The sequence below is a fragment of the Heteronotia binoei genome, chromosome 10, assembly GCF_032191835.1.
Source record: "Heteronotia binoei isolate CCM8104 ecotype False Entrance Well chromosome 10, APGP_CSIRO_Hbin_v1, whole genome shotgun sequence".
Taxonomy (NCBI): Eukaryota; Metazoa; Chordata; class Lepidosauria; order Squamata; family Gekkonidae; genus Heteronotia; species Heteronotia binoei.
This window is the reverse complement of record NC_083232.1, coordinates 57,256,006-57,283,405: the sequence shown is the minus strand read 5'-3', so window position 1 is coordinate 57,283,405 and position 27,400 is coordinate 57,256,006. Positions and strand designations below refer to the sequence as shown.

Here is a 27,400-nt window from a genome sequence, read left to right as displayed (position 1 = left end):
TTGCCAATCCCAATTTGGGGCAGGGGATCCTCTGGTTTGGAGGCCCTTCCCCTCACTTCAGGGTCCTCAGAAAGCAGGGTGGGGCATGGGGGAAATGTCCACTGAACATTTCATTATACCCCATGGAGACTAGTCCCCATAGGGTATAATGGAGAATCAATCCATGGGTATCTGGGGCTCTGAGGAGGGCTGTTTTTTGTATTAGAGGCACCAGTTTTTCAACATAGTATCTGATGCCTCTCCTAAAAAAAATCCACCAAGTTTCAAAAAAGATTGGACCAAAGAATCCAATTCTGTGAGCCCCCAAAAGAAGCTGCCCCCATTATTAACAATGGAAAGAAGGCATTTAAAATTAATGGAGTCTCTTTAAATGTGATGGCCAGAACTCCCTTCATAGTTCAATTGTGCTTGTCACAACCTTGCTCCTGGCTCCACCTCCAAAGTCTCCTGTGTCTACCCCCAAAGTTCCCATATATTTCCTGAGATGAACCTGGCAACCCTAGGTGAGTTGCTCCAAAGCTAGCAGCTAGAGTTTCCAAAAGTAGAGAACAAAAGCACTGAGCTTTTACTGAAAACACATTAATGCCACTGACTTGTTGATAGAGAACTACTCTGGTTATCATATAATTGTGACTTAAATTAAAACACTTGCCAATTGAGATAATCTCATGAATGCCCTTGTGCAAGCATACTCATATGCAGTAGCACTCTTTTGCATATGATACTATTATGCAAATGTTTGTTTCCTGTAAGTCCCAGCGGTGAACCACTCTTAGTTTTGATTTGTGTCCTCTCTGGGTTGGGAGATCATTATTTTAGTGACATGAGCACAAAGAGCGGGGCCTGATAATGCGATAGAAGATTAGGATCCCTAAGGATAAACAAAGTAAAGGAGGCAAAATTAGGTGCGAGCTCACTAATCTGATTTAATTCTGAATTTTACAGACTGTTCTTGGAACATTGGAAATAAATATGTTTGAACTACACAAGGTAAAAACAAAACATTTTTGTGTTTCAGAATATTATTTGGGTAGTTTGCATTTTTAAAGAAAACAACTGTGATGACAATACTGATGCACAAACCTTTTCTGAAGCAGAAAATGGGAATCCTTGTCAGGAACCTGGATGGGGAAAAATGCCTGGTGCTCACACATCCTGTTAAGATACATGTATATTTTTAAACATGCTTGCATAGCACAGTTCTTCAGACTTTCTCTCTTGTGGGTAGTTCTGAAGCCAGAGCAGCTCATGCTTTACAGTTTTCTGTTGCTCTTTCAGCAAAAGTTGGGCCATTGTGATATTTATTTGAATTCAAACAAGGCTAATTAAAAGAGCAACTGACAGTTGTTGTGATCCGACTTTGACTGGAGCTTGATGGTCATTATGGGTAAATAATGAACCAGGTCTGCAAATGTAGCAGCTGCCAACTTGGGCTCAAAGAACAGCTATTTCTACCAATTTAAAGATCTATCGACCGCTTCCTTTCCTCCCTGCAGATCTTCTGCAGAAATCTAATGTTTTCTGCTGCTGTTTTTTTGTCGTTTCAGCTATTGTAGAAATGCCCTGTAATTTCCTTCTTAATATTTAACTTAGCCCATTATTAGCTTTCAGAGTTAACTTTTCTGGTTGAAAGATTGCTTATTTCTTTTTAGGAACAAGAGTAGGTTAGCAATTATAATTGTGTGCATTCGATTTGTACATTTTGCATATTATTGCAATATGTTGTAATTTGTGTATTCAACCAACTACTGTTCTTTGCATATAGCTCCATTAATGATAGAGGTAGATTAGTGTTCTAAAGGTTTCCCTTGGTTACTGAGTGTTCCGCTGTAGTAATAAGCTCCCATTTGTGATGAAATATTCATACGTTTGCACAAATCTGGTATCAACTTCTGGGTTTGTGAGTTTTGTTTTGTTTCTTTTTTAGTTTTGAGGAATAATGTGCTCCTGAGCTCTCCATTTCAGTACAGAGAAACTGCAGTGTTTGTCATTAAGATACACTTTGAATGCGTTATCACTTCATCATCTTTTGCCTTGTCCCATTAGGAAGCAGGAAACATGTATTAAAGGAAGGAGGTAAAGATAAATTGTAATCATAGATGGATCTAACTTACCTTATAGAAGTTCCAGAGCTATAAATACAGCACAGAAATAAAAGAATTATCATTGTAGTTTTCCATATATGTGCCTGTACTTACAGCAACTACACAACATTTATTTCAGATGCCATTATTAAAGGCTATGCACATTAGGCAAAATGTAAGAGTGTGCTTGCACATGGAATATATTGCAGCAGAACCAGAAATCTTGCTGAGAGGAAATGATCCCAAATGTGCCTCTAAAAGACAAGTCTTGCCTCAAGAAATAATGATGAAAAATGATTCATTTAAGTGTTTCTTTGTGTTTTAGAAAAAGATAAACTTTGTTTTGTGCCAACCTATCTTGCTTGTTGTTTGTGTGGAAATGTATGCGTTTGTGCATGTTTTTTCTTCTTTGTGAAACCAGCAATACATTGACGAGAGCTTACATTGTGCTACTTTATGTTAAATCAGATCACCCCTGAAACATGTGTAGAGCCATTCATCTGTGTCACCAAAACCCAAGAGAACATCTGACATCGACTCTGAAACCGAAACAGTGATCACTTACAAATCAAACATGGCACGCTCTAAACCGATTGTGCATGGCAATCTTTTCTGAGAAAGGACAACTAATTGAACATGATAAAGTGTAAAGTTAATTAACACCCTTAAATTTGTTGATTACTTTTCACAGGATTATATTGTTCAGTTGAGTAGCAGCTTTCTGTCCCAGCTGTCGCCTTTTTAGCCTGAATGTCGCTGGTAAACAATAGAGACACCATAACAAGTCGTAAATGGTCCTTGTGACAGCAGACCCTTGTGAGGCTGCATCTGTAGAAAATGATTAAAACAATTGCATTTTAAAGACAGTTCACATAGCAGCCTGGTCCCATTGGCCCTCTCCTTTATCTCATTTGATGGCAGACTGGTTAAAACATTTAAGTGTATTTTAGTACATTCAGTGATTTTACTGGTTTCAGTGGAATAATTCTGTTTTTAGGTGCTGTATATATTAAAATGGTACTTATGCTTATTTCAAATTATGCCTTTCTATACATATTAAATGAAAGAAAATGGCTCTTTTTCAATGAGTGCAATACACAGTTTTTCTAATACATAAGGTAGGAATTCAATCTCTAAATCTAGATTGTAGTAGCTCAAAGGAATTTAAAAAATAAAGGCTATATTGACAGTATAGTAAAACTTTCTGGATATCTATCTTTGCTTTAGTAGTTACAGTACATATTGGTTTTCCTCTGTGCATGGTAAAACATGTCATGTAAGCTGGAAATAATTTAAGAGTAATTCTTTTAAACAGTGAAATTCTCACAAGCAAAATTTTAAGAAAAAAAGGAACAAATGATTGTTTAGTTCTATGGGTGCTCTAGCTCTCGTGCTATCTGTTTCTTTTTAACAAATGCATTAAGGAGCCAGTGCCCTCTTGCATTTTTCAGAATAATGGCATGCAGACATAAAGATAATGTAGAATTTGAAAGAATTTAAACTATATTTTCCTGGGCAGTGCTGGCTTAAATAATTAACTGTGTTCAAAAATACAGTAATATAAATTCACAATTAGGTACATGTGAAGGGAAATAGTAGCTCTTATCTCAGAGTTGCTGTTGTTTTTTTCCTTTGGATGCCACCAGGGCTGTTTTTCTGGGGTAACATGGTGAAATGGAGTTCTGGAACTAGGCCCATAGCCAGGATTTTAAAAGTTGGGGGGCTTTTTAAGAAGTCAGGAGGCACCTTTTCCCATCCACTGTGGGGTTTGTCGCTGCTCAGAAGCTTTCTGGGGTAGGGGCAAATGCTGGAGGCTCTGAAAGAGGCCAGGTTGAGGCAGCCAGCCCTAAAACTGTGGAGTGCACTGGGCTCTGCTCAACTCTCCCAGCTCCAGCTAACACTGATGACACTTAGGTGGCTCAGCCATTGCAAAAAAAGGACGGAAAGTATGTTGCCTCCAGAAGGCCCCCTGGAAATCAGGGGGCAGTGCCCCCACAGCCCCCCCCCCCAATGGCCACAAGCCTGTCCAGAACCTCTGTGGAAACAAAATTCTCAAAAAAAAATTAAAAGTTCATGAGGAGCACCCATGTGATTCTCCTTCATTTCCCTCTTGAGAGTTTTAGCACCTCTTTTTTTAAAAAAAAAAAAATCCCTGGATGCCACCTTTCCATCTGCATGGAAAGGCTGCTTCTGAGCAGGAATGCACAGGACACAGTTCCAGCTGGCTTGGCATTGGGGGTATGGCCTAATATGCAGATGAGTTCCTGCTGGGTATTTTCTACACAAAAGCCCTATGTGAAACAATGGTGATGTCAGGGGATTTGGCCTAATATGAAAATGAGTTCCTGCTGGACTTTTTCTACAAAATAAGCCCTGTTCAAAAGAATGGTGATGTCAGGGGGTGTGGCCTAATATGCAGATAAGTTCCTGCTGGGATTTTTCTACAAAAAATGTCCTGGAAATTCCATGCTGGCACACACATGCTGCCAAGAACAACTGCAGCCCCCAGGGGAAGATTCCGTTGGGGCACCTCCCTCACACTACACAGACACAAACAACATATGAAAGCAAATTGCATCAGTTGCCAAGGTCCTTAGGCCTGCAGCATTTTGGCCTTTTACTCCCTCCTTGTTTGGCAGCCCTGGTTATACTGGATTAAAAATAACCAATTATAATATAAACCACAAAAATAGCATAAATACAAATCTATAAAGCAAGTAACACCCCAATAAAATCAGTTGCCTTGGAAAGTTGCATAAAATGATGCATCACTGAAAAATCAAACAAAATAATGATGAGAGAAAGAAGTTGTTTCAGGCTGTAATAATGAGGCCTCTTGTCTGCTTCTGTTCTTGAGCCTAGGGGACTGGGTGGAGTTATTCCACGCCTGTAGTCACAGAGGGGCCTGTGGGGGCACTGCCCCCTGGCTTCCAGCATGGGCCCCCTGACTCCCAGGGGGCCCTCCAGAGTAGAATCATAGAGTTGGAAGGGACCTCTAGGGTCATCTAGTCCAAACCCCTGCACAATGCAGGAAACTCAGAAACACTTCCCCCTAAATTCACAGGATCTTCAATGCTGTCAGATGGCCATCTAGCCTCTGTTTTAAAACCTCCAAGGAAGGAGAGCCCACCACCTCCCGAGGAAGCCTGTTCCACTGGGGAACTGCTCTAACGGTCAAGGAGTTCTTCCTAATGTTGAGCCGGAAACTCTTGGTTTAATTTCAACCCATTGGTTCTGGTCCTATCTTCCAGGGCCACAGAAAACCATTCCACACCATCATCTATAGGACAGCCCTTCAAGTCCGTGAAGATGGTGATCATATCACCTTTCAGTCACCTCCTCTCCAATGGTGCAGCCATTCTTTTTGTCATGAGTGATAGCCAGAGCAGGGCACCGTGCACTAAAGCAGCAAACTCAGCAGGCGGAGAGGAGGGAGGAAGAAGATGGAATGGAAGCTGTGTGGAATGGACTGGGGAGAGGGAGATGGATGGTGGTGCTGGCTAAAAAGGGGACAGAGAGAGAGATGGAAGGAACCCCCCTGCTTGCACACAAGGTGCAGTCTCTTCTTGACTCCAAAGTTTTAAGGTTGTGGTGCAGAGTGGTAAAGCAGCAGTACTGCAGTACTGTGGTCTGAACTCTCTGCTCACAACCTGAGTTCGATTCCAGCAGAAGCTGGAATCAGGTAGCCGGCCCAAGGTTGACTCAGCCTTCCATCCTTCCGAGGTCGGTAAAATGAGTACCCAGCTTGCTGGGGAGAAAGTGTAAAAGACTGGGGAAGGCAATGGCAAACCACCCCGTAAAAAGTCTGCCGTGAAAACGTGAAAGCAACGTCACCCCAGAGTCGGAAATTACTGGTGCTTGCACAGGGGACTTTTCCTTTCTTCTTGACTTGGGCACTTCCAGTGCCTCCAGCTTTTGTCCCTACCCCAGAAAGCTTCTGAGAAGTGGCAAGCCCCGCAGTGGATGGGAAAGGGTGCCCCTCAACTTTTTAAAAAGCCTCCTGACTTTTAAAATCCTGGCTACGGCCCTGAGTTATTCTGTTTCTCTTGTGAATATGAAAACCAGTGGTGAATCATAGGTGACTATGGCTAGATACCAGATTTTTTAAAAAGATGCCATAGCCTTGTGGGAACCTAGGGTTGCCAGCCTCCAGGCGGAGCCTGGAGATCTCCCTCTTTTACAACTGATCTCCAGTTGGCAGAGACCAGTTCCCTTGGAGAAAATGGTTGCTTTGAAGGGTGGACTCTATGGCATTGTACCATGTTGATGCCCCTCCCCTCCCCAAACCGTACCTACTCCTTGCTCCACCTTCAAAGTCTCCAAGTACTTTCCAACGCAGACCTGGCAACTCTCTGGGAGTCTGTGGCTGCTGTAGTAAAAAGTGGTACTGGACCACACCCTGACAGCAAATTGGCTCTTCAATGGAACATGTGAACAGGCAATCCACTTTCCCTTGTACCAACAGCCACCACCTAGCCCAAGAGTATCTGGTTTCACCTCCACTTGGTTGTCCAGTGTATAACCCACAATAGCATCCAAACACTTGCTTAAGAACATAAGAAAAGTCCAACACTCTGTGTCACACAGTGGCCAAAAAAATCAGGTGCCATCAGAAGGTCCATCAGTGGGGTCAGGACACTAGAAGCCATCCCACTGTTTCCCACACACACACCCCAAACACCAAGAATACCGAGCATCACTCCCAGACAGAAAGTTCCATCAGTACCCTGTTGGACCTTTGCTCCATATGTTTATCCAATCCCCTCTTGAAGCTGTCAATGCTTGTAGCTGCCACCTCTAGGGATTGTGATTGCTACTTCTGTTGGTAGTATCATAATGACCTATTTAATTAGCTTTCTGATGACCCTATGTTCTGAATTCCCCTAGAGGATCTCAACTAGCAACTGCATCTAGGTGGTAAAAATGCATCAGGGACAAAATACAACCTTGCCATTCCCCATGGGACAACTGCTTTAGTTTTCTTCCTTCCAACTGTTGATAGAAATAAGTTGAGCAAAATAAGTAGAACAAAATAAGTAAGCCCGCCTCGGTGGGGTAGGGCGGGATATAAATCAAATAAAATAAATAAAATAAAATTAAGAGAATGGGGAGAACCTACCAAGCAAGTAGCATTTCTTCCCCGCAAAAAAGGACTTTTACCATCGAGTTAAAAAGCTGTAAATCTATTTAGGATTCCACTGAGAGTTTGGCTGCTTTTTATACAATGAGTGTAAGCTATGAGATCTGCTTCAAAGTATGGAGATACTTACATAATGGAGATCTGCTTCAAAGTATGGAATTCTTTAAGGCTCAGGATTTTAAACGAAACCCCTTGTTTTCTCCTAACCACTTTATTATTGTTTTCCTCCATGACTGAAACATTTAGGGTTTGGGCAATTGAGAGAGTGAGCTGTCAAAAGACTAATCAGCTGACAACAATTGTCAGCATTAATTTTGCTTTTAAAATGACTCTCAGAGGCTATTTAACAGTCTATAATCTGATACCAAGTTATTGACCTGTAGTGTATAATGATGGGGGCAGGGGTTCATGCATATTCTAAGTCAAAATGTATGAACCCCTGCCCCCATCCTTATATTCTATCTATTTAATTTCCTGGAAGTCAGGGCATGGCATTAGTAATAGAGGCCATTATGAAGTGTGCATCTTTTTCAAAAAGGAGTATGATGAAACTCTTCTAAAGAAAAACTGTGAGAGCTTGATTAGACCCACGGTTGGGTGGGTTTGTTAACCTGACTGAAAATATCTTTCTTGAAAGAAGTCCTGGAAGAGACAAAAACAAGTTTTGCCTGCCTTTTTTCCATACCAGGGTGAAAAGAGTGTGTGCTGAGGAGGACTTCTATTTTGGTAAGCCAAAATTAACTGCCTCACTTTCCTCATCACTGAAAGCTCCAATTTACATCTCTTTTTCTGCCTACATCTCCTGAAGGTTATGCTACTTGTTGAAATATGTAGTCATGGACACCTAATGTTGCATGTTGTATGAATCTCTGATTATAAGCTTCTTGGGTGGGAGTTCTTCCGTCATTTTGCAGAGTTCTGTGAAAACTGATGGCTTGGTATAAATAAAGCTGATAGTATTGCAACAGATCAACCAGTAATGAAAGAAAACCAGTATTTAGATTATTATATCCAATTGTGATGGTACTGTAGACTAATGAATTCAAGCCCTCTGGAACTTGAATTGAAAGTGGAACTAGCATACCCATGTATAATAAAGTTATTTTTCTGCTATATTTTCTGCTGATGATGCATATTTTCTTCTAGACAAATATTTCTTGAACAGATTTCACAGATGGTTCATATTGTTTCATACTCCAAAAGTTCCAGGGCTGTTCTACTGGGTTTAATTTCCTTCAGATAAGAATGGAGACTTTGCTACACCTTCGTAATGCATTGTTCAGAAATATAAAAGCAGAACATGTTGGAAGCTAGTTGGCACCTACAGCAGACAGCACAACCACTAATTCTGCTTTAGCTCCCCAAAGATAACTCTGTCCCAATGATACCAGCACAAAGAACTCTTCCTTAATTTGTCTAAATACAGATTGTGTCCCCATCTCTCCTCCCCACCCCAGCTAGCCAGGGGGTTTCATCGAAGTCTTCCCAGATGGTCCAAGGCAGGCTTTGCCTGTCTTGTTATACATGATCTGAAAGTACAATGTGCCCTGCTTATATCATGCTCTGCAGTTCCTGTGTCTGTTCTTATTCAATAAATTTCTCTACAACTAATTTTGATAAATGTCTATTTGGCACCTCAACCCTCCAATAAAGAAACCCTTGCTCTCTGGACTTGCTTAGAATATTTTTGCGTCCAGTTTGTCACACTGTACCCAGAAACTCCTGTCTTTCTGGTAGGTAATCTAAATGACTAACTAGGCGCATCAGATGAGTCATTGGTTGGGGAGATGTGGCATCAGGGAGCCAGATGGTGGACACTTAAAGGCTGTGCTCCTGATCTCGACCTCTTCTCAGTTTGCTCATGGATGATAATTTGACCCTTGTTTGCTACTTTTGGAATGGGGAAACTAAATGGCAGTAAGACTAAACAGAAAGATTGTGGCACACAGAATATCAAGGCATTTACAAGTGCTGGTGCGCAATCAGCTTCTTCTGCATCATCGCATGGCTCTAAATCTAAAATGTCAGCCACGGCAGTTTACTCATCCTCAGATGAACTGGTAACGAAAGGAGACCTTTCAACTTTTAAGGATGAGGTTTTAGAAACTATTTCCGCTCTATTAAAACATATTTCGGACCAAGTTACTGAAATCCAAACCAATCTCCAATCAGTGTCACAAGCAGCAGAATCTGCAATGGCGTTTGGGTTGCTGGCACAGGAAGATATAAAATGGAGGTGGCCAACAGTAGCTCTCCAGATGTTTTTTTTTGCCTACAACTCCCATCAGCCCCAGTCATTGGCAATGCTGGCTGGGGCTGATGGGAGTTGTAGGCAAAAAAAAATCTGGAGAGCTACTGTTGGCCACCCCTGATGTAAAACATAAGTATTAGGATTGGTCAAAGGAGATAATATACCTACTAGAACATAAAAGTTCATCAATATCACCTGAAGCTCTTTGGTTTCTGCAGAAAGCTGAAGGATCAACAAGCCTTGCTGCTTTCATAACTTCCTGGTTGAATACAGTATTGTGGTTAAAGGACAATATTGCACCTATAATAGTCCAAGCATATCAACCTGGTTCTTAGGCTAAGAGTTCATTGCATGGTCATTGCTTGGTCCCAGGGGTATTATTATTGCACTTCAAGATGTTGGTATGCAGCAGAAGCTACTTATGGAGGCTAAAGCTGGGGGGGGGGATCCCCCATTATAAAGACAAAGTACTTATATTCCCCAACCTATCTCCAGAAGCTTTGCAACTTCATTTCCTTCTGAAACCAATTGTGACTTAGCTTCATCAAGCAGGTATCTACTTTAAATGGATTCCTTCTGGGAAAATCAAGTTAATCATCAAGGAAAATCCTATTTTGCAAACTACCTGGATTTGAACATGTTTTATTGCAAGCTCTAGAAATAGAACTGATTCCTGATGTGGCTAAAAGACCTAATCAATGGAAACTGAATTTCACTAGATGGAGCAGCATTCCTATTCACAAGAAGACATGAGAAGTATACTTTTTCATATGGCTGAAGTTTAAACAAACCAAAGTAATGTTTTTATAGAATTTGTATTCTGTCCACATATTGCTTAGAGTAAAAGGTACTTTTTATAATTAATGAGTTGGGAAAGAGAGAGGGAGGAGGAGTCCTGATAAGCCCTCCATTTTAGGGGTACCTGTCAGGATGGGCGAGTGCCCAGGTTTCTTTTCCCTGTTTTAAAAGTTTTTTTAAACTAGTTTTTCCTTTTTTCCTTCTGAGGCAGTTCATTCTTTTTGGTGTTTTATAGGAGAGGGGATTTTTTATTACCAAGAGATTCATAGTGTATCATAGAGGAAGTTTCTTGGTTCAAGTCAGTTTGTGGTGGGGTATGTCTATGTTTAGTAGAAGTGTTATATTTGTGGGGGAAGGTAGTGGGGGGGGAGAGGGGAGTTTTGGTTCCTAGTTAGTGTTGCTATATCTCTTTAATTGGTTTTATTTAATAAAATCACACAACTTAAACCCAAGTGGAGGTATTGCTTTATTTTTACTTCTCTAAGGATAGGAAAACTTATAGCCATTCTTGCTTGTACTACTAGGTTAAAATTTAGGATGTTAGACTTATCTAGTTTAAGTAAACTACTTACAATTAATATTTTTATTTAGATATTTAATGTACTTTTTAAACGGAAGGAACAAACATGGAATCTGTGCATACAAGGTTGTTAATAGTTTTTTTTCCTCTTTGGGACAGAATATTTTTGTTGGGCTCTCAATATGGATTTTATTTGGTTTTGAATATAGTAAGTCTAGTGCAGTGAACTATTTTCTCTATTGATTGAATTATGCAGTTTTTAGGCCGGACTTCATAAGTTTTTATATACATTAGATGTATCATATGACAACTTTATTTAGTGATTGGTTTCAGAATCTGCTCAGGTTTTTTTATAACAGAGGAGCTGGGTATCTTTTTATTCACATAATTTGACATGTTTTATTATGGGTACAGAGTCGTAAAGCTGCAGTACTGCAGTTGGAGCCCTCTGCTCATGACCTGAGTTTGATCCCAGCGGAAGCTGGTTCAGGTAGCCGGCTCCAGATTGACTCAGCCTTCCATCCTTCCAAGGTCAGTAAAATGAGTACCCAGCTTGCTGGGGGGAAAGTGTAGATGACTGGGGAAGGCAATGGCAAACCACCATGTAAAAAAGTCTGCCGTGAAAACGTTGTGAAAGCAACGTCACCCCAGAGTCGAAAACGACTGGTGCTTGCACAGGATTTACAGAATTGCACAGGATTTACAGAATTTTACAGAATTTTTATACTGTGAATTTACAGAATTTTTATACTGTGGGACAAACCCAGATTAAGCAAGCTCTCTTAACGTTTTCAGATAGTATTTTTTGGCCTTTATTGTTTCTTATTACTGTCATGCTCTTAACACAGTCATTAAAAGGGGGGGGGCCATTATATCATACTTAAGAAAGGAAAAAGCAGATTTAGCTTTCTTACAAGAAACTAATGCAATACATAAAGAGATCCCTATTTTTAATTCTCGTTAGTTTCCATATCAATATAGTGTTCCTGGATCTTCAGAATGTAGAGGCATAGTCATTTTGTTTCTAAATCTTTAAGATTTCTTTGTGATTCAATAGTTTATGATCAGTTTGGAAGATATATATTTGTGAGAGGAAAAATAAATGTCTTACACATTAGATTCATTATTTCCTCCTAATAATGGGCAACCTACATTTATAGAAGATTCTTTGCAAAAATTGATAGCATTTCAAGTTGGCCCAATATTATTGGGAGGTAATCTGAACCATAACATGAATATGAAATTGGACAGAACCTATTCTGTTTCTACTAAATTTAATAAGAAAAAGGAAACTAAGAAAGATACTGGTCTTGCCACTTTGATAGAGGAATTTAATCCCTGTGACACATGGCATTATCTAAATAAAACCAAAAAGGATTTTACATATTATTCAGCTTGATTTGATATCTCTACCCGAATAGACCACATTTTGGTATCCACCAATAATCAAAAATATTCCCTAAACTACAATTTGGTCAGACTATGCCATGATTGATCGCACGCTTGAGGATAACAATGTTGCAGATATAGACACATTGCATCAATGAAATTTGAATACATCTTTATTGCAAGCTGATTACATTATTGAAGAACTCAAAAAAAAAAAAAGACTGCTGAACATTTTTTGCACAATAGTGCACGTGAAGTCTCACTGAATGTAGTTTGAGATGCCTTCAAAAGAACATTAAATGGTAAACTTACATCCCTGACTTTCACACATAAATGTAGACTTGAAAAGCAGTCTTCTTAAAATGATTCTTTACCTGGAGACAATACGTTAAAAAATGTAGTCAGAAAATTTATGGAAAAGTACATGTAGAAAGGAATAATCTGGAAGCTCTTGAAATGTCTGATATAAAAAAATTAGCTTTTTAAAAGCAGAAATATTTGCATAGAACGCTTAAATCTCTCAAATACCTTAATTGGAAAATTAAAAAACACAACTGTGAAATCAAGTTTCTTTTATAAAGGATAAGACTGGGAAACTTCACTCAGCAAACAGATATCCTTTCAATTTTTTTATCAATATTATGAGTCCTTGTATTCTACTAACCCTTCGTCTGATTTAGCTTCTGCATTTTTCATGAATTATCATTGTATTCATAATTTATCAGATTCCCATTAATGTTTTTGGACAAGCCTATTACATTGCAAGAAGTGCTTGACACTATAAAGGGGCTCAAAAATAACAGAAACCCCAGCCAAGATGGACTTCCGGCTGAATTTTATTATTTTTTTTAAAAAAACCTTAGTGATGAGTTAATTGGCCCTTAGATTCTTTTAATCAGACTTTCTCTAATGGTTTAATCCCTGACTCTTGGAATTTTGCAAAAATGAATGTAATTCCAAAAATAGAAAAAGGCGCAACTGTATAGAACTAATTAGGATTATAATCATTATAAACTAATCAGGATTATAAATTATTTACTTCTATTTTGGCTTCCTATTTAAATCTTATTATACATGATTATATACATCCTGACAAAATGGGATTTATCCCACAAAGGGATATTTCTGACAACACTAGAAAGACTATAGATCTTATATATATTTGCAAACATTATCACATCTAAGATTCCTTAGCTGTGTCCTTAGATTTAGAGAAAGCTTTTAACAGCTTGGAATTTCATTACATTTGGACATTTTTAGAACATATGGGCTTTGGACCAAATTTTATTAAGGTAATCAAATAATTATATAGAACCCCTAACACACATCTTTGTATACATGGCCAATGTTCTCATGGTTTTTCTTTATAACATGGCACCCATCAGAGATGCCCTTTATACCTATCTTATTTGCTCTCGCAATTGAGCTAATGGTATTTGGAATAACTCTTCTATTTCAGGTACTTCTACCAATGGTAAACAAATTAAAATTAGTTTATTTGCTGACGATATTGTATTACATGTTACCAATCCTTTTTGTTCTTTATTGGTTATTGAAAGGACATTTGAAGAGTTTGGTCAGTTCTTTGGTCTATGGAGTTACCCTTCAAAATATTATATATTTCCTATATTACTTTTTCTAGAGCAAACTCAATTGCTTAAAAACGTTTTATTTTAATTGGATTTAAAAGATCTGGCAATATCTGGGTATTCAGATTCCAATTACTGTAAAGGACCTATTTGTTGGTAACCATTAAAAACTTCATACTTCAGTTTTGAATTTGCTTTGGAAATAGAGGAAGAACATTTTTCCTGATTAGAGTGCATTCAAATCGTTTGCACTTCTATTTTAGAAGAAGAAGAAGATATTGGATTTATATCCCGCCCTCCACTCCAAAGAGTCTCAGAGCGGCTCACAATCTCCTCTACCTTCCTCCCCCACAACAGACACCCTGTGAGGTGGGTGGGGCTGGAGAGGGCTCTCACAGCAGCTGCCCTTTCAAGGACAACCTCTGCCAGAGCTATGGCTGACCCAAGGCCATTCCAGCAGATGCAAGTGGGGAATCAAACCCGGTTCTCCCAGATAAGAGTCCACACACTTAACCACTACACCATACTGGCTCTAAATGTCTTTACTTATTTAGGACTATTCCAATACATATAGAAAATTCCCAAATTAAAAAATAGCATCAAGGTTTAGTTGCTTTTCTATCGTCTTTTTAAAAACCTAGAGTAAACTTTGATACTTTATATACCTATAAAACAAAAAGTGGCTTGGCATTCCCAACCTTAAGAAATATTATGATGCAGCTATTTTGTCATTCATGATAAAACGTCATATAAAAGCATACCAAGTGGACTGGAAATTTATTGCACATTCTTTTGTAGACAGAAAAAAGATTTTCAGGAAATGTTGTGGGGCGATATCACCAAATATATGAGAGATTCTCAGTCCATTTTGATACTATGTCTTTAAAAATCTGGTCCAATTATCATAATTTAGTTTCTTCAGATCCTCCTCTTCTGTCCAGTTTTGTCAATCAGTTGTGGTTTCCTCCTGGATTAGCCCCTCAGTCTTTTTCAGTATGGAGACAAGGTAATATCTCTAGGTTAATTGATATACTTTCTAAAAATCTTTTGATGGAGAAAATTCATTTGGAAACTAAAATAGGCTTTAAAATCCCGTGTTATGAACACTCCCAGATTAAACATTTACTGAATTCCAACAAAATTTAGGGACGTTATAACAAAACCTCTTACTGAATTTGAGAGACTTCTTGAGTTAAATTCTAATAATGGCAAAAGTTTGATTTCTAAAATATATCTCTTATTAGATGTATCTTTAGAAGTTAAACTACTGAATTATCAACTCAAGTGGAACAAAGAGTGCAATGCTGATATTTGTATTGAAATATTGAATATTGGAGCATGATATGGGCTTCTCGAGTGTTGCATTCTAAGGTTTTAAATATACTGCTGTTAGCATATAAGGTTCTCACAAGATGGTATTTGACATCAGTTCAGTCATATCATATGAAAATTATGGAAATACCAGCCTGTTGGAAGGCATGTGGTGAACAGGGCTCATTTCACCATTGTTAGTGGACTTGGTAAATATTTTTATAAATATTGGCAAGACATTATAAAAGAGATAAAAAAAACCTAACAAGTTATGCAATTCCATTAGACCAGGATTTAATTCTCCTCAGTTTATGGAAAGACACTTCTATCCCTAAATTTAGGCAGAAGCTTATTATGATTTCATTAATGGCAGCCAAACTTTTGATTGCTACATATTGGAAATCTAAATTAGTTCCTTCTATAGATCAATGGCATCTGAAGGTTAGAGGGTTTGGGACAAACTAGTTGATTCATTACACTGGCGTCATATACGGGTTTATCAGATCTTTTGGATAAATGGTTTCCTATCTTAGACGATGAATGGTAAACTACAGAGTAAAAATAATATATACCTCAATATTTACATCATATTGCTTAATAATTGTAATGTTCTTTAGGAAGTGTCATATTTTGAATATATATATAGTGGGAAGGGTGGGATATAAATCTCAGATGTATTAATGTAGCAAAATGGTGCTTGTTTGTAACCATCTATACCCTTTGGACTTCTGTGCTGTGATTTATTTTGTTATTGTTGTATTCAGAGTTTTAAAAAATAAAATAAAGACAGATAAAAAATGCTACCAGTGGGGGGGGGGGCGGGTTTGAAGAAGAAGACGACTGCAGATTTATACCCCACCCTTCTCTCTGAATCAGAGACTCAGAGAGGCTTACAATCTCCTATCTTCTCCCCCCACAACAGACACCCTGTGAGGTGGGTGGGGCTGAGAGGGGTCTCACAGCAGCTACCCTTTTGACAACTCCTGCGATAGCTATGGCTAACTCAAGACCATTCCAGCAGCTGTAAGTGGAGGAGTGGGGAATCAAACCCGGTTCTCCCAGATAAGAGTCCTCACACTTAACCACTACACCAAACTGGCTCTCTCATTGGTTAACTCTAAGCCTTAGGATACCCATTATTCACCCCTGTTGCTGGGTGATATGTCTACAAAGGACTAGGTAACACATTTTGCAGATTCTCAACAGTATAATTAGTAGGGCAATGAAATGAAGGCAGAATTATATGAGTACTTCCATGAACACACTTTTTCATAAGACTGCTTAAGTATTGCTGCTATATCACATTTTAAGCAGTTCCAGTTCACTGAAATGGGTAGTAAAAAAACTCTTGGTCTCAACTTTTCATTTATAAAAATGTTGACAGTAGTTGAATATATTAGAATTAAAAGCAGAATACTATGAATGGCTCACTTTTCTGATAGAACTGAGTTTTTTGTTTTGTTTTGTTTCGTTTTTTACCGATGGCAGGAACGGAGAGAAAGATTTGGCAGGCAAGTTTCAATGTATTCTTGCAGGGGCCAACTTACGTACTTTGCAAAATTACCCAGTTCATTTAAATATTAGGAGCAAACTTATGCCTTCAACATTTTTGAGTGTTTAAAAATTGTAGAATAAAATTAACTCTAATCATCTTTGTTCTACCTGGATTTTAAAACTGCCTGGTGATTCTGATTCTGTTATCGTTAGTAGCATTTGAACAAAGTTTGAGTCCAGTGGCAACAAAGTTTTATTGAAGGTATAAGCTTTTGTGTACAAGCAACTTCCTCAGATACCATTTGTGTGAGAAATAAGCAAGGGTTAGATCTGCTTCTATTTTTGTCCTGCGGAAAAGAAGAAACTGAAATTTCATTGGTTCCACCCAAACCCTGAAGACTCCCACATTTCACCCACAGCCATTCCAGCACTCTCCTGAGCATTTGGGGGGAGGGGAAAAGCTCTGTTTTCAGTTCTTTGAATCCAACCCTAACCCCTGCTGTCCTGTGCACACTCAATGAATGAATAAATGTCAGTGACTTTGGTGACACTTATTTCTGAACAGGATCAAGCTGTAAGGCTTCTCCCATTGAACTGACCAGTTTTATATTGACAGCAGACCTAAAGGGATCGTTTTCAGGCCCCATCCCTCCACAGCTAAATGACCTGGAAGGAAGATGTGAATAGTTGTTGTTAATATTAATAGTAATTCTGTGTAGTCTGTTTTTTTAACCTTCAAGCATTGGGGCAGCTTGTGCAGGGAGTGGAGCAAGAGTTATGTATATTTGTGTATTCAACTTATCTTTTTACCTTCAGGCGTTGGGGCAGCTCGTGCAGCGAACCTTACATTCATGGTTGGGGGAGTGGAACAAGAGTTTGATGCTGCAAAGGAGCTGCTCACATGCATGGGTTCCAATGTCATCTACTGTGGAGAAGTTGGAACTGGGCAGGTACTATTTGAGTAGTTATTTCGGGTTCCCTTGATTTCAAGGCTTCCAACCCACTGGCACAGCACTGGCTGGCAGGAGGAGCCCTGTCAGCACCCGACATGCCCAGCATGGTGACATCACCTGGAAGGGATGTAATCATGCTGGGATGCTCTAGCATTTTGGTAAAAAAACCAACAACAATTCTATAGCACCATAGAGGACAGTGCCCCCGCTGACAGCCAGGTAAGACCTGGCAGCCCTAGCGTCACACCACTTTAACTTTTTTTCTTCTTTTGGAACACTGTTAAGGTTCACTGCTGTCCCATGGTAACTTCACAGTTACACTAAGATTCCCACTTAAACTAATAGTTAGACAAAGAGTCTGGTGGCATTTTGTAGATCAGCTGTTGTATCACAGCATGGGATCTTCATAGGTAAAGGCCTGCATCATTGGACGCATGGAATGAGACATAATGGGGTGAATAAACAAATTACTAAGGAGAAAAGTAATCATGACAGGCTTAAGCTATAGAGCCTCTTGTGCAGGCACTTTGATATGCACAAGAGATTTTTGCCAATTTCTGGCTCTTCTTGTACTTCCCTGAACCACATCCCATGCCACTCCCAAGTGCCTTCAGAGGACCACAGCAGGAAGGAGGAACAATTTGAACAAATGGAGTTTTACTAGCACCTGTTATCCAATCTGAACACAAGGAAATCACTCTTAAGGGTGGTGCAGAACGTAAATATGTATCTATCAGCTCTCAGTCCATTTAATGGCTTTGGTGAAAAACACTCATGTCTTTGAAATGTTGTGAAAAATTTTAACTGCTTTGGAACTCTTTACTGCAGTGGGCTGAGAGTGCTAGTATATTACCTAGCATGGCATAATCTGCTACTATAGTTAGTTAGTAGGGTCAACAAGGCAATTACAATGCTATAGAACAGGGGGGGCCAACGGTAGCTCTCCAGAAGTACACCAAGTATGCCAAAACTGATGTTTTGTAGTGCTTGGCCTTTGTCATTGTCATGATCCTGGGCCTAGTGAGGCATATAGGCTCCAAAGAAGTCTGCCTAGGAGATTACAGAAAGCCTATATTTCCCAGGATCCCTTCTGTCCTTTTGATTGGGTGGCAAAGTTTTGGAGGGAAACTAGCCCAGAGAGGGGTGGGACCTGGGAAGAGTGCATAAAAAAGGCCAAGCAGAGACAGGGTGTGTTCTTTCCTGGAGAGGCTACAGGCAGACAGGTTCTCTGTCTGAGAGACTGCAGACAGAGAAGGAATGCTCTCTGGAGCAGGCAATAGGAAGAGATCCCTCACCCAAGGGAGGTGCTGAGTTTTGGAATCAGAGCAGGGAATGTCTAGCTAAATGTATCAGGGCTTCTGTTTATTTGCACCAACCTTTACAACCCCATGGCGCAGAGTGGTAAAGCTGCAGTACTGCAGTTGGAGTCCTCTGCTCACGATCTGAGTTCGATTTCAGTGGAAGCTGGTTCAGGTAGCCAGCTCCAGGTTGACTCAGCCTTCCATCCTTCCAAGGTTGGTAAAATGACTACCCAGCTTGCTGGGGTGAAAGTGTAATGACTGGAGAAGGGAATGGCAAACCACTCCGTAAAAAAGGTCTGCCGTGAAAACGTTGTGAAAGCAGCGTCACCCCAGAGTCGAAAACGACTGGTGTTTGCATGGAAGACCTTTCCTTTCCTTACTGGTTTCATATTCACTATAGCACTAAACCTTTGTCACCCACTTGTTTTTAAAGCACTAATAATAAACTTCTTTTTGTTGTTATGCTGCCTGGGTTCTCATGTCTCCTTGGTCACGGTTAGGTGCTATGGGCCCTCCCATGCAGACCCTTATCAGAGTGGTGGCAGCCAGTAGAAAGCCCTCCTAAGCCCCTGCTGTGTGACAGTCATGATGCACAGAAACTCGTTGCTGTTTGCCCTAGGGAGTGCTTTTTTAATGTAGTCATTTACAATGACATTAGATTCTGATTTCGATACTTTTCAGAGTGATGGAGAAATTCATTAAGTATTTCATTTATTTTCAGGCTGCAAAGATCTGCAATAATATGCTCTTAGCTATCAGTATGATCGGAACTGCTGAAGCCATGAATCTTGGAATCAGGTTTGCTGGATTTTATGGGATCCTTTTTTATATATTAGCCATTTCTGTGTATTTTTCTGGCTGACTTTTCTATGGAAAAAGAATGATGTTTCAAAGATGTAGATTAACAGCTGTCTGCTGCAAAAGTGTACTATTTCATTATTACAATGCTACAAAAAGCCTTGCTTGTTTAATCTAGTGTAGGATTTCAGGCAGCCGGGACATTCTTTACAAAGGCCATAAAATAAAACTGTGCTTTGTGTGTGTTAGATTATATATAGTGGCTCTCTTTTCTTATTTTCATATGAAATGTGCAGTGGAGAGAGATTACCAAGTGCAATGGCTTGAAAATGTTGGGGGGGGGCATGCAAAGTTGTCTCATCAAATATGTTAGCTGCATGTCTGTGAATGCTTCTGTATTTAGCCACCTTTTGGAAAATGCTGTGGAATATATAGGGCAATCCTAAACCCATTGACATGAATGGACTTTTACTTAGGATAGCACTGTTATTATGCTGCAGTTAGTAGTTCCAACAAACACAGGAATTCCCACTTCTGTTCTTTCAAGCTGACCTATTATTATGAAAACTTCAGCAGGTATTTAATAAATGTTGTATCAATTTAGTGGATTTGCATATAGATTTCTTTTAAACCCTGTATTGTGTTCCTCCATAAGATTCTTATGCTACTATGGTGGTAATGGCTGTCAGTGCAGCTGTGTAGGCCCTCCCATTCTCTCCAGTTTGTTTCCTGTGATAAGTAGGGTATGGGAGGAGGGTAGAGATAAGTACATGGAGGCCTCTTGGCAACAATGCAACAATGTTAGTTATTCTTCAACCACTGATCCCAAAAGCTTTAGGAAGCTCATAACTTCATGGTAAACTTTATGGAATAGAGAGGTCCATACACAGGAGGAGGAGGAGGATAATCCATACACTGGGGACCACCACTGAGAGTGCCAGGTGCCAGCTAACCTAGCCTTCCATAATGACAGCACACAATGCAGGGCACCAGATTACAATCTCAAATTATGGGCAGATCGTTAAGGGATGAGACAGTCCTTTTTGGTACAATGGTCCCAAGTCATTAAAAAGTCAAAATTAGCCATTGATCCTGCAGTGTTAATGGTCTAGAATTTGATATCTTTTGCCTTTCAGATGTGTCTTTATCTTCAGTGCAAAACAAAAAAACCCCCTTTTTTTACCCACGCATTCCATCATTCCTGAGTTTGCCTTCCTTGTGTTGAGAGAATCCTCTCCATCTTGTAATTTCAAAATGTACAGCAGTTTGTCAGTATGTGCTTTGACATACCAAGAGCTTGACATACCTATTTTTAAGTCTTTCAATCACAAAAAAGGTTTATCGACCACCTGGTGGACCTTGGTGCCTGGCTAATATGCTAGGTGTAGCTGTGGGACATGAGCATGTCAGATATAAACTAACAGCACAATCCTTTCCCTGTTTCTTGGCTTTTAAAATGTGAACAAAAGCAATTGTGGTAAGCATTTTAATACTTTGAGATTTTCAAAAGCTTATGCTAGCACTTAAAATCTTTGTTAGACTTCCTGGCTAAGGTTGATAAATCCTGCTATAACGTATTTGTACTGCATCTTTTCTGTATCTCTGTGGTTTTGTGTAGACAATAGATACTTTATTTAACTTTGCAGTTCTTCAATAATTTTGCCCTCAATTAGTGTTCATTTCATTTTTCCAATGTGTGGCCGGTAATGATTTTACTATATCGTTAGCAGCGGCCCTGTGGCGCAGAGTGGTAAAGCAGCAGTACTGTGGTCTGAACTCTCTGCTCATGACCTGAGTTCGATTCCAGCGGAAGCTAGATTCAGGTAGCCAACCCAAGGTTCACTCAGCCTTCCATCCTTCCGAGGTCGGTAAAATGAGTACCCAGCTTGCTGGGGGGAAAGTGTAAACGACTGGGGAAGGCAATAGCAAACCACCCCGTAAAAAAGTCTGCCATGAAAACATTGTGAAAGCAACGTCACCCCAGAGTCAGAAATGACTGGTGCTTGCACAGGGGACCTTTCCTTTTCCTAACATGTTCACAAGAAGCGCACACTATAACTATCTGTGAGTCTTGATCCCGAAGAATAAATTGTTTTGATATATGTATTAAGTATAACAAAATATATAATTGTGTATGTAAATCTGTATGTACACACAAACATATGTGCACCTAAAAGGTTGGTTAATAGATTCACATTTCCTCTTAATTATCATATCAAGATACAGTTGTTTTATTGAATTGCCCTTGTCTCAGATGTTAGACTATCTTGACCTATTAAGTTGTCATGTTGTAATTGAGATAAAAGAGGAATTTGCTTTGCATCACTGCTAATTGGTTTATCAATATCTTGTACCATTTACATTTTAAAATTGAGCATCTGTAAGATAGGGAAGCGTATATTTAACAAGCCATAATAAAACCCATAAGGTTGTACTCTGTGGTTGTAATTGAGGATTGTAAAGCTGTATCATAGTTTTAAGTCTTGGTTTGCTTAATGAAAAATCAATCATGTATGACTCCATTGTGTTTGGCTCAAGCAGAAAGCCACATTTTCTGTATTTAAAAAAATTCAGCTAGCCAGGGGCATGGAATACCTGTCCCCATCATTGGCAATACCTACAACCGTAATTGATATTTGCAGTCAATGTAACATGCAAATATTGCTGGGTTTTCATTTTCCAGGTTAACTTTTTCTTTTTACCCTGCAATGTGAATTTGGGCTGTGTTAAAAGTCTGATAGCCTTGATTTTAGGAGTTGGTTTAGGAGTGACATGTGTTATGCAGGCCTTACCCCCGCATCCTTGGTGGAGCAGCAGCATCTGCCACCAGAATTATGTTTCACTCATGAGCTTTTTCCAAGCAGAATTGGATACAGGTATGAAAGTGAATCTTTGGCTAAAGTTTGCTGCTTGCTTTTGTTTTTGTTCCAAGCTGGTGGATATTGTGGCTTCTAACTCGGCCTTTTCATGAATGGACTGGAGTTTTCTTCTTTTTGAGAAAAACTAGGTGTCAGCTATCTTTCCTATCCATCAAATACTCAGCTTGGTATCAATCCAGGTACAGTTGGCTCCCATTATTGGCCATAAAAGGAAGCAACTGGCTTTTGAAATCTGTGCCACAGCCAACACTGCAAAAGCCCAAGTTATACCCAGTTGCTGAATTTTGGCCATTGTCCTTGAGAATCATTAGCTGAGCTTATTAATGGCTTGCGCAAGGTGGGTCATGTTTTTGTCTGTTTGGCAGGCTGCTATATCACAGAGTCATTCTGTCATTTGCTCTGACTAGTCATGTATATTCAGAAATAGCCGAGCTCTTTTGCGTAGACAAAACTGCACCAACAGCTGTAGCAGTTGGATGAGAGCTGTTAGCAATTCATCTTGCTCTTTATGAGTTCCTCTGTCTGTTGATGAAAGTTGGGATATTGCTATATTTAAAAAAAAAATTCCCTGAAGAGTTATGAACTTTCCAATGTTGGTCTCTTGGTTCAAAAGAATGAATGGGAGAATGTGGCTAGTTTCAGTGGGAACTGAATGCAAGCATGCACATAAGTGTGAATATATGCATCACCCACTCCATCCATCTACTTTCATATGGAAAAACACATTCATAATGCTTTCATCATACAGTAAATGTGTTTTCCTTCATAAATATTACTTTCCTGCCAGAATGATGTTTTGGGTGGGTCCCAAAGAAGAAAAATAACATCTACTGTTTCTTTGTAAATATATATGCAGCAGCCTGCACAGGAATGTGTTTTTATTATTTATTTCTTTATTTGCCCAATCCTGGCCTAGACCAGGCTTTGGGCAATATACAACAGGTTCAACAATATAAGATCTAAAATTCAAGTTAAAAACATATAAACTAATAAAACACTTAAAACCTTTGATGGCATCCTACTATTGAAGTTCTCCTTCCAGTCTATCAGAACATTTGGGGCAGGGAGGGAAGAAAAAACTTCTGAAGGGGGTGGACAAAAAGGGAAGTACTAGGGAGTATAACCTGGACTTTTGCAGTGTTGGCTGTGGCACAGGTTTCAAAAGCCAGTTGCTTCCTTCTATGGCCAATAATGGGAGCCAACTGAATCTGTACATGGACTGATACCAAGATGAGTGTTCGATGTCCTCAATCAAAAGCCTGGTGGAACATCTCTACCTTGCAGGCCCTATATCTAATTTAATGCTATAATAGGTAGATTCTGTGGCATCTCTTCACATATGTCTGCAAGACATTCCACCAACTCTTTTGCAAGAACATCATCATCAGTGGACTTAGTATGATGTTTCATATGTGATATTCTCATGCAACAAATAAAGGTGCCCTTCTGTGGACAGAAATTTCCTTTCTGATGTAGAAAGGCCGCTTGGTTTCGAACCCAATGTGCAAGATGAATTGTGAAAGTCTGGCTTCCTACCAGGGAATCAGATACTGGAACGGCCTTCCTCAGGTTATAAGATACCAGAGCATTGTGTGTTAAACAGTGATCTAGGAAGCAATTCAAGTGCAGCATTTCCAGGATGTGGCTTTTGCGGTTCCTCAAAATCCTGTTCCTAGGAGTCCCCTCTCCCTGGACCATAGCAAAGGGCAAAGTACCAACAGGGAAATGGAGAAATGATGGAGGTCACTTTGAAAATTCAAGGACAGGCAAGGAGACCCTGGCTCAGGTTCCTCCACTCCACCCAGCCAGTCTCTCTCCCTGCCCAGTGCACCCCACTTACTTTGCAGGAGAAAAGGATGACTGAGGCCACTTTCACCCCTGTCAGGGTTCAAGACAACAGCAGCCACGGCAGGGACCATGGTCTGTAAGCCATCCTGAGTGTGTTTTGGCAGGGAGGACAGGATATAAATCCAATAAATTAAATTAAATGGTGGCGGTGGTGGCTCTGGTGGCAGCTTGCCACAAAGTTTGTTAGCTCCCTGAACCCCCACAGGGCCCAGCCAGTGGGACTCAGCACCACAGCACGGCCTCCCTGGGGCCACCCAATGTCGTGCACCAGATTCTCTCCTCTATCCAGTCCCCCCCCCAGATATTTTGTCTCCCTCTCACCAGCATAAACCTGCCACCTCCATGGAAATGCCCTGCCCCTTTCCTCAGAATCTTTGCCTCTTAAAGCAACTGTATCATAAAGGTCTAAAAGCAGAGTGGAAAAAGGAATCCCAGGAAAGTTCAGGGGATCAGGGGAAGGAGGAAAGCCTGTGTTGTGTCCTAGGCTCAAATGGGAGAACTGTTACTTTTGGAGGGAAGCCAAACAAGCCAGAGCTTGAACTCCACACCAGGGTTCCTGAGAAGGCCTAAGCGTGCCCAATCAGGGGAAGGATTGAAACATAAGTAGCCAATCAACATCCAGGCTCATACTGTACCCTGATAGGCCCTTAGGGCCCTGTAAATAGCCAATCCATGTAGATAGTTAAGGACCAATCAGAAGGGAGCAAGAATTGTATAAAGGAGCGGGAAGTTTGAACAGAGCTCAGTGTGTTGTGTGTGTGTTCCTGAAGTAAAGCTTGCTGAAATCACTCTCCGACTCTGATCTCTTACTGCGCCGACCCCAGTACATTACAGTGGCGACGAGGATGGGATGCCAGTAAGAACCAGCAACAGAACCAGGAACACGGAAAGGCGGCTATATCCAAGCCATCTGGGTCCGCACCTCCGTTCTGCGCACACCCCAGCTTGCAAGCCGCCCAGACGCGCTGCCAAGAATGGAGGCTCCAGCCAACCTCCTACAGCCCTTTAGCATCGATCGCCCCGAGCTGTGGGACTCGTGGGTCGAAGGCTTCCAGTCATGCCTGACCTTCCGGAAGATTACAGAGACTACCATGCAGAGAGCTCTGCTTATCAGTACATGTGGCACGGAGACTGTGGACTTAGCCAGGGCTCTTCTCCAACCCAGGAAGCTCTCAGAGACGCCGGTGGACGACATCTTCAGCGCTCTGGAGAAGTATTTCCAGCCCCAGCCAACCAAGCTCACCCGGCACTGGGACTTCTGACAAAGGACACAGAAGGCAGGCGAAACTGCCATGGCGTTCTTAACAAGCCTGCACCGGGTGGCAAGCCGATGCAGTTTCACAGACCTCAACGAAGCCCTTCTCGACCAGTTTGTATGGGGCTTGAGGGACGAAAAACTAGTGCGGAAACTCCTGTCCCTCTCCGATTGCGACCTAACAAAGGCAATCGACGTGGCCACCAGCTGGGAGAAGGGCAGATCAGCAGAGCCACGGCCGACAAGACAGGCTGCGGCACACCAGATCAACCCTGAACCATCTACTGAGGACTCGGACGAGGACAGAGCTCTACAACCCGGCTATCGTTCAGCAGGAAGGAAGACCACCCACTTCCCACAAGGCATGAGACACAAGACGCCACCTGCATGTGCAAATTGCGGGGGCCAGCACGAACAGAAGACCTGCCGATTCCGGAATGCCACCTGTCGACTCTGCAACAAGGAAAGCCACATCGCCTATGCCTGCAGATCCAAATCCCGAGCACACGTCCCGCAAAGATCTGCGCACTCCGAATGCCAGCCAGACTTCGAAATCGACGCTCTCCACGCCCACCGATACCCGGTACAGTACCTACCTTCGCCAGTCAGGCCCTCCAAAATCCGGGTCAATGTAGGGATCGGGGGGGTGCCCTGCCAAATGGAGGTGGACTCTGGGTCAGCATAATCTATTATAGCGGCAGAGACATTTTTTAAAATTCCCACCAGGCTGAGGCCTAGTCTCAGGGACCCAGGGTTTACCTTAGTGAACTTCCAGAAGAATAAGGTGCCTATCTTGGGAGTGGGCCCAGTCCCAGTCCAATACAAGGGGTTCAAGGGCCAGCTACAAGTGCTAGTGGTCAAGAACCACCTTACAAACCTTTTGGGTCTCAACTGGTTCAAGCCCCTGGGACTAGAGATCAGGGGGGTCAATAAGACTGTCGGAGTGGACTTTAACAAGGTTTGCGGAGAGTTCCTAGCTGTCTTCGATGGCACCTTGGGCTGCTACACGGGTCCCCCGGTTTCACTACACCTCGACTCCACAGTGCGGCCTATTAGGATTAAAGCGCAGCGAGTTCCATTCGCGCTCAAGCCTAAAATTGAGGAGGAACTGGATAAACTGATTGCACAGGGAATACTAGAGCCTGTCACCCACGCAACCTGGGAAACTCCCATTGTGACTCCAATCAAGCCCAGTGGGGAGGTGCGGATTTGTGCAGACTATAAGTGCACCCTCAGCAAGGCTCTTCAGGCCCATGCATACCCTGTGCCCATCGTCAGCCACATTGAACATATGAACATATGAAGCTGCCTTATACTGAATCAGACACTTGGTCCATCAAAGTCAGTATTGTCTTCTCAGACTGGCAGCAGCTCTCCAGGGTCTCAAGCTGAGGTTTTTCACACCTATTTGCCTGGACCCTTTTTTGGAGATGCCGGGGATTGAACCTGGGACCTTCTGCTTCCCAAGCAGATGCTCTACCACTGAGCCACCGTCCCTCCCCTAAGCCACATTCTAGCCACCCTAGCCGGCGCAAAAATTTTCAGCAAGTTGGACTTGGCCCAAGCTTACCAACAGCTGCCGGTGGATGAGGCCACGGCCAACGCCCAAACAATTGTGACCCACCGGGGGGCCTTTAGAGTAAAGCGGTTGCAATTTGGCGTGAGTGTGGCTCCGGGGTTGTTCCAGGAACTAATAGACTCCCTTTTAAAAGGACTTCCCAGAGTCACTCCATTCTTCGATGATGTGCTGATTGCGGCAGCCTCGCCTGAAGAATTCGCTGCCCGCCTTA

The 27,400-nt window shown here is 41.1% G+C and overlaps 1 protein-coding gene across 1 annotated transcript in view; it reads left to right on the top strand.

Annotated features, from left to right (window-relative positions):
• The window catches only part of HIBADH (3-hydroxyisobutyrate dehydrogenase), a 117,089-nt gene that overhangs the window by 75,786 nt on the left and 13,903 nt on the right, over positions 1-27,400 (top strand). The window contains exons 5-6 of the mRNA XM_060248700.1: positions 17,393-17,526; positions 19,552-19,628. Coding sequence (XP_060104683.1) covers positions 17,393-17,526; positions 19,552-19,628 — 211 coding nt within the window. The remainder of the gene's footprint in view (positions 1-17,392; positions 17,527-19,551; positions 19,629-27,400) is intronic.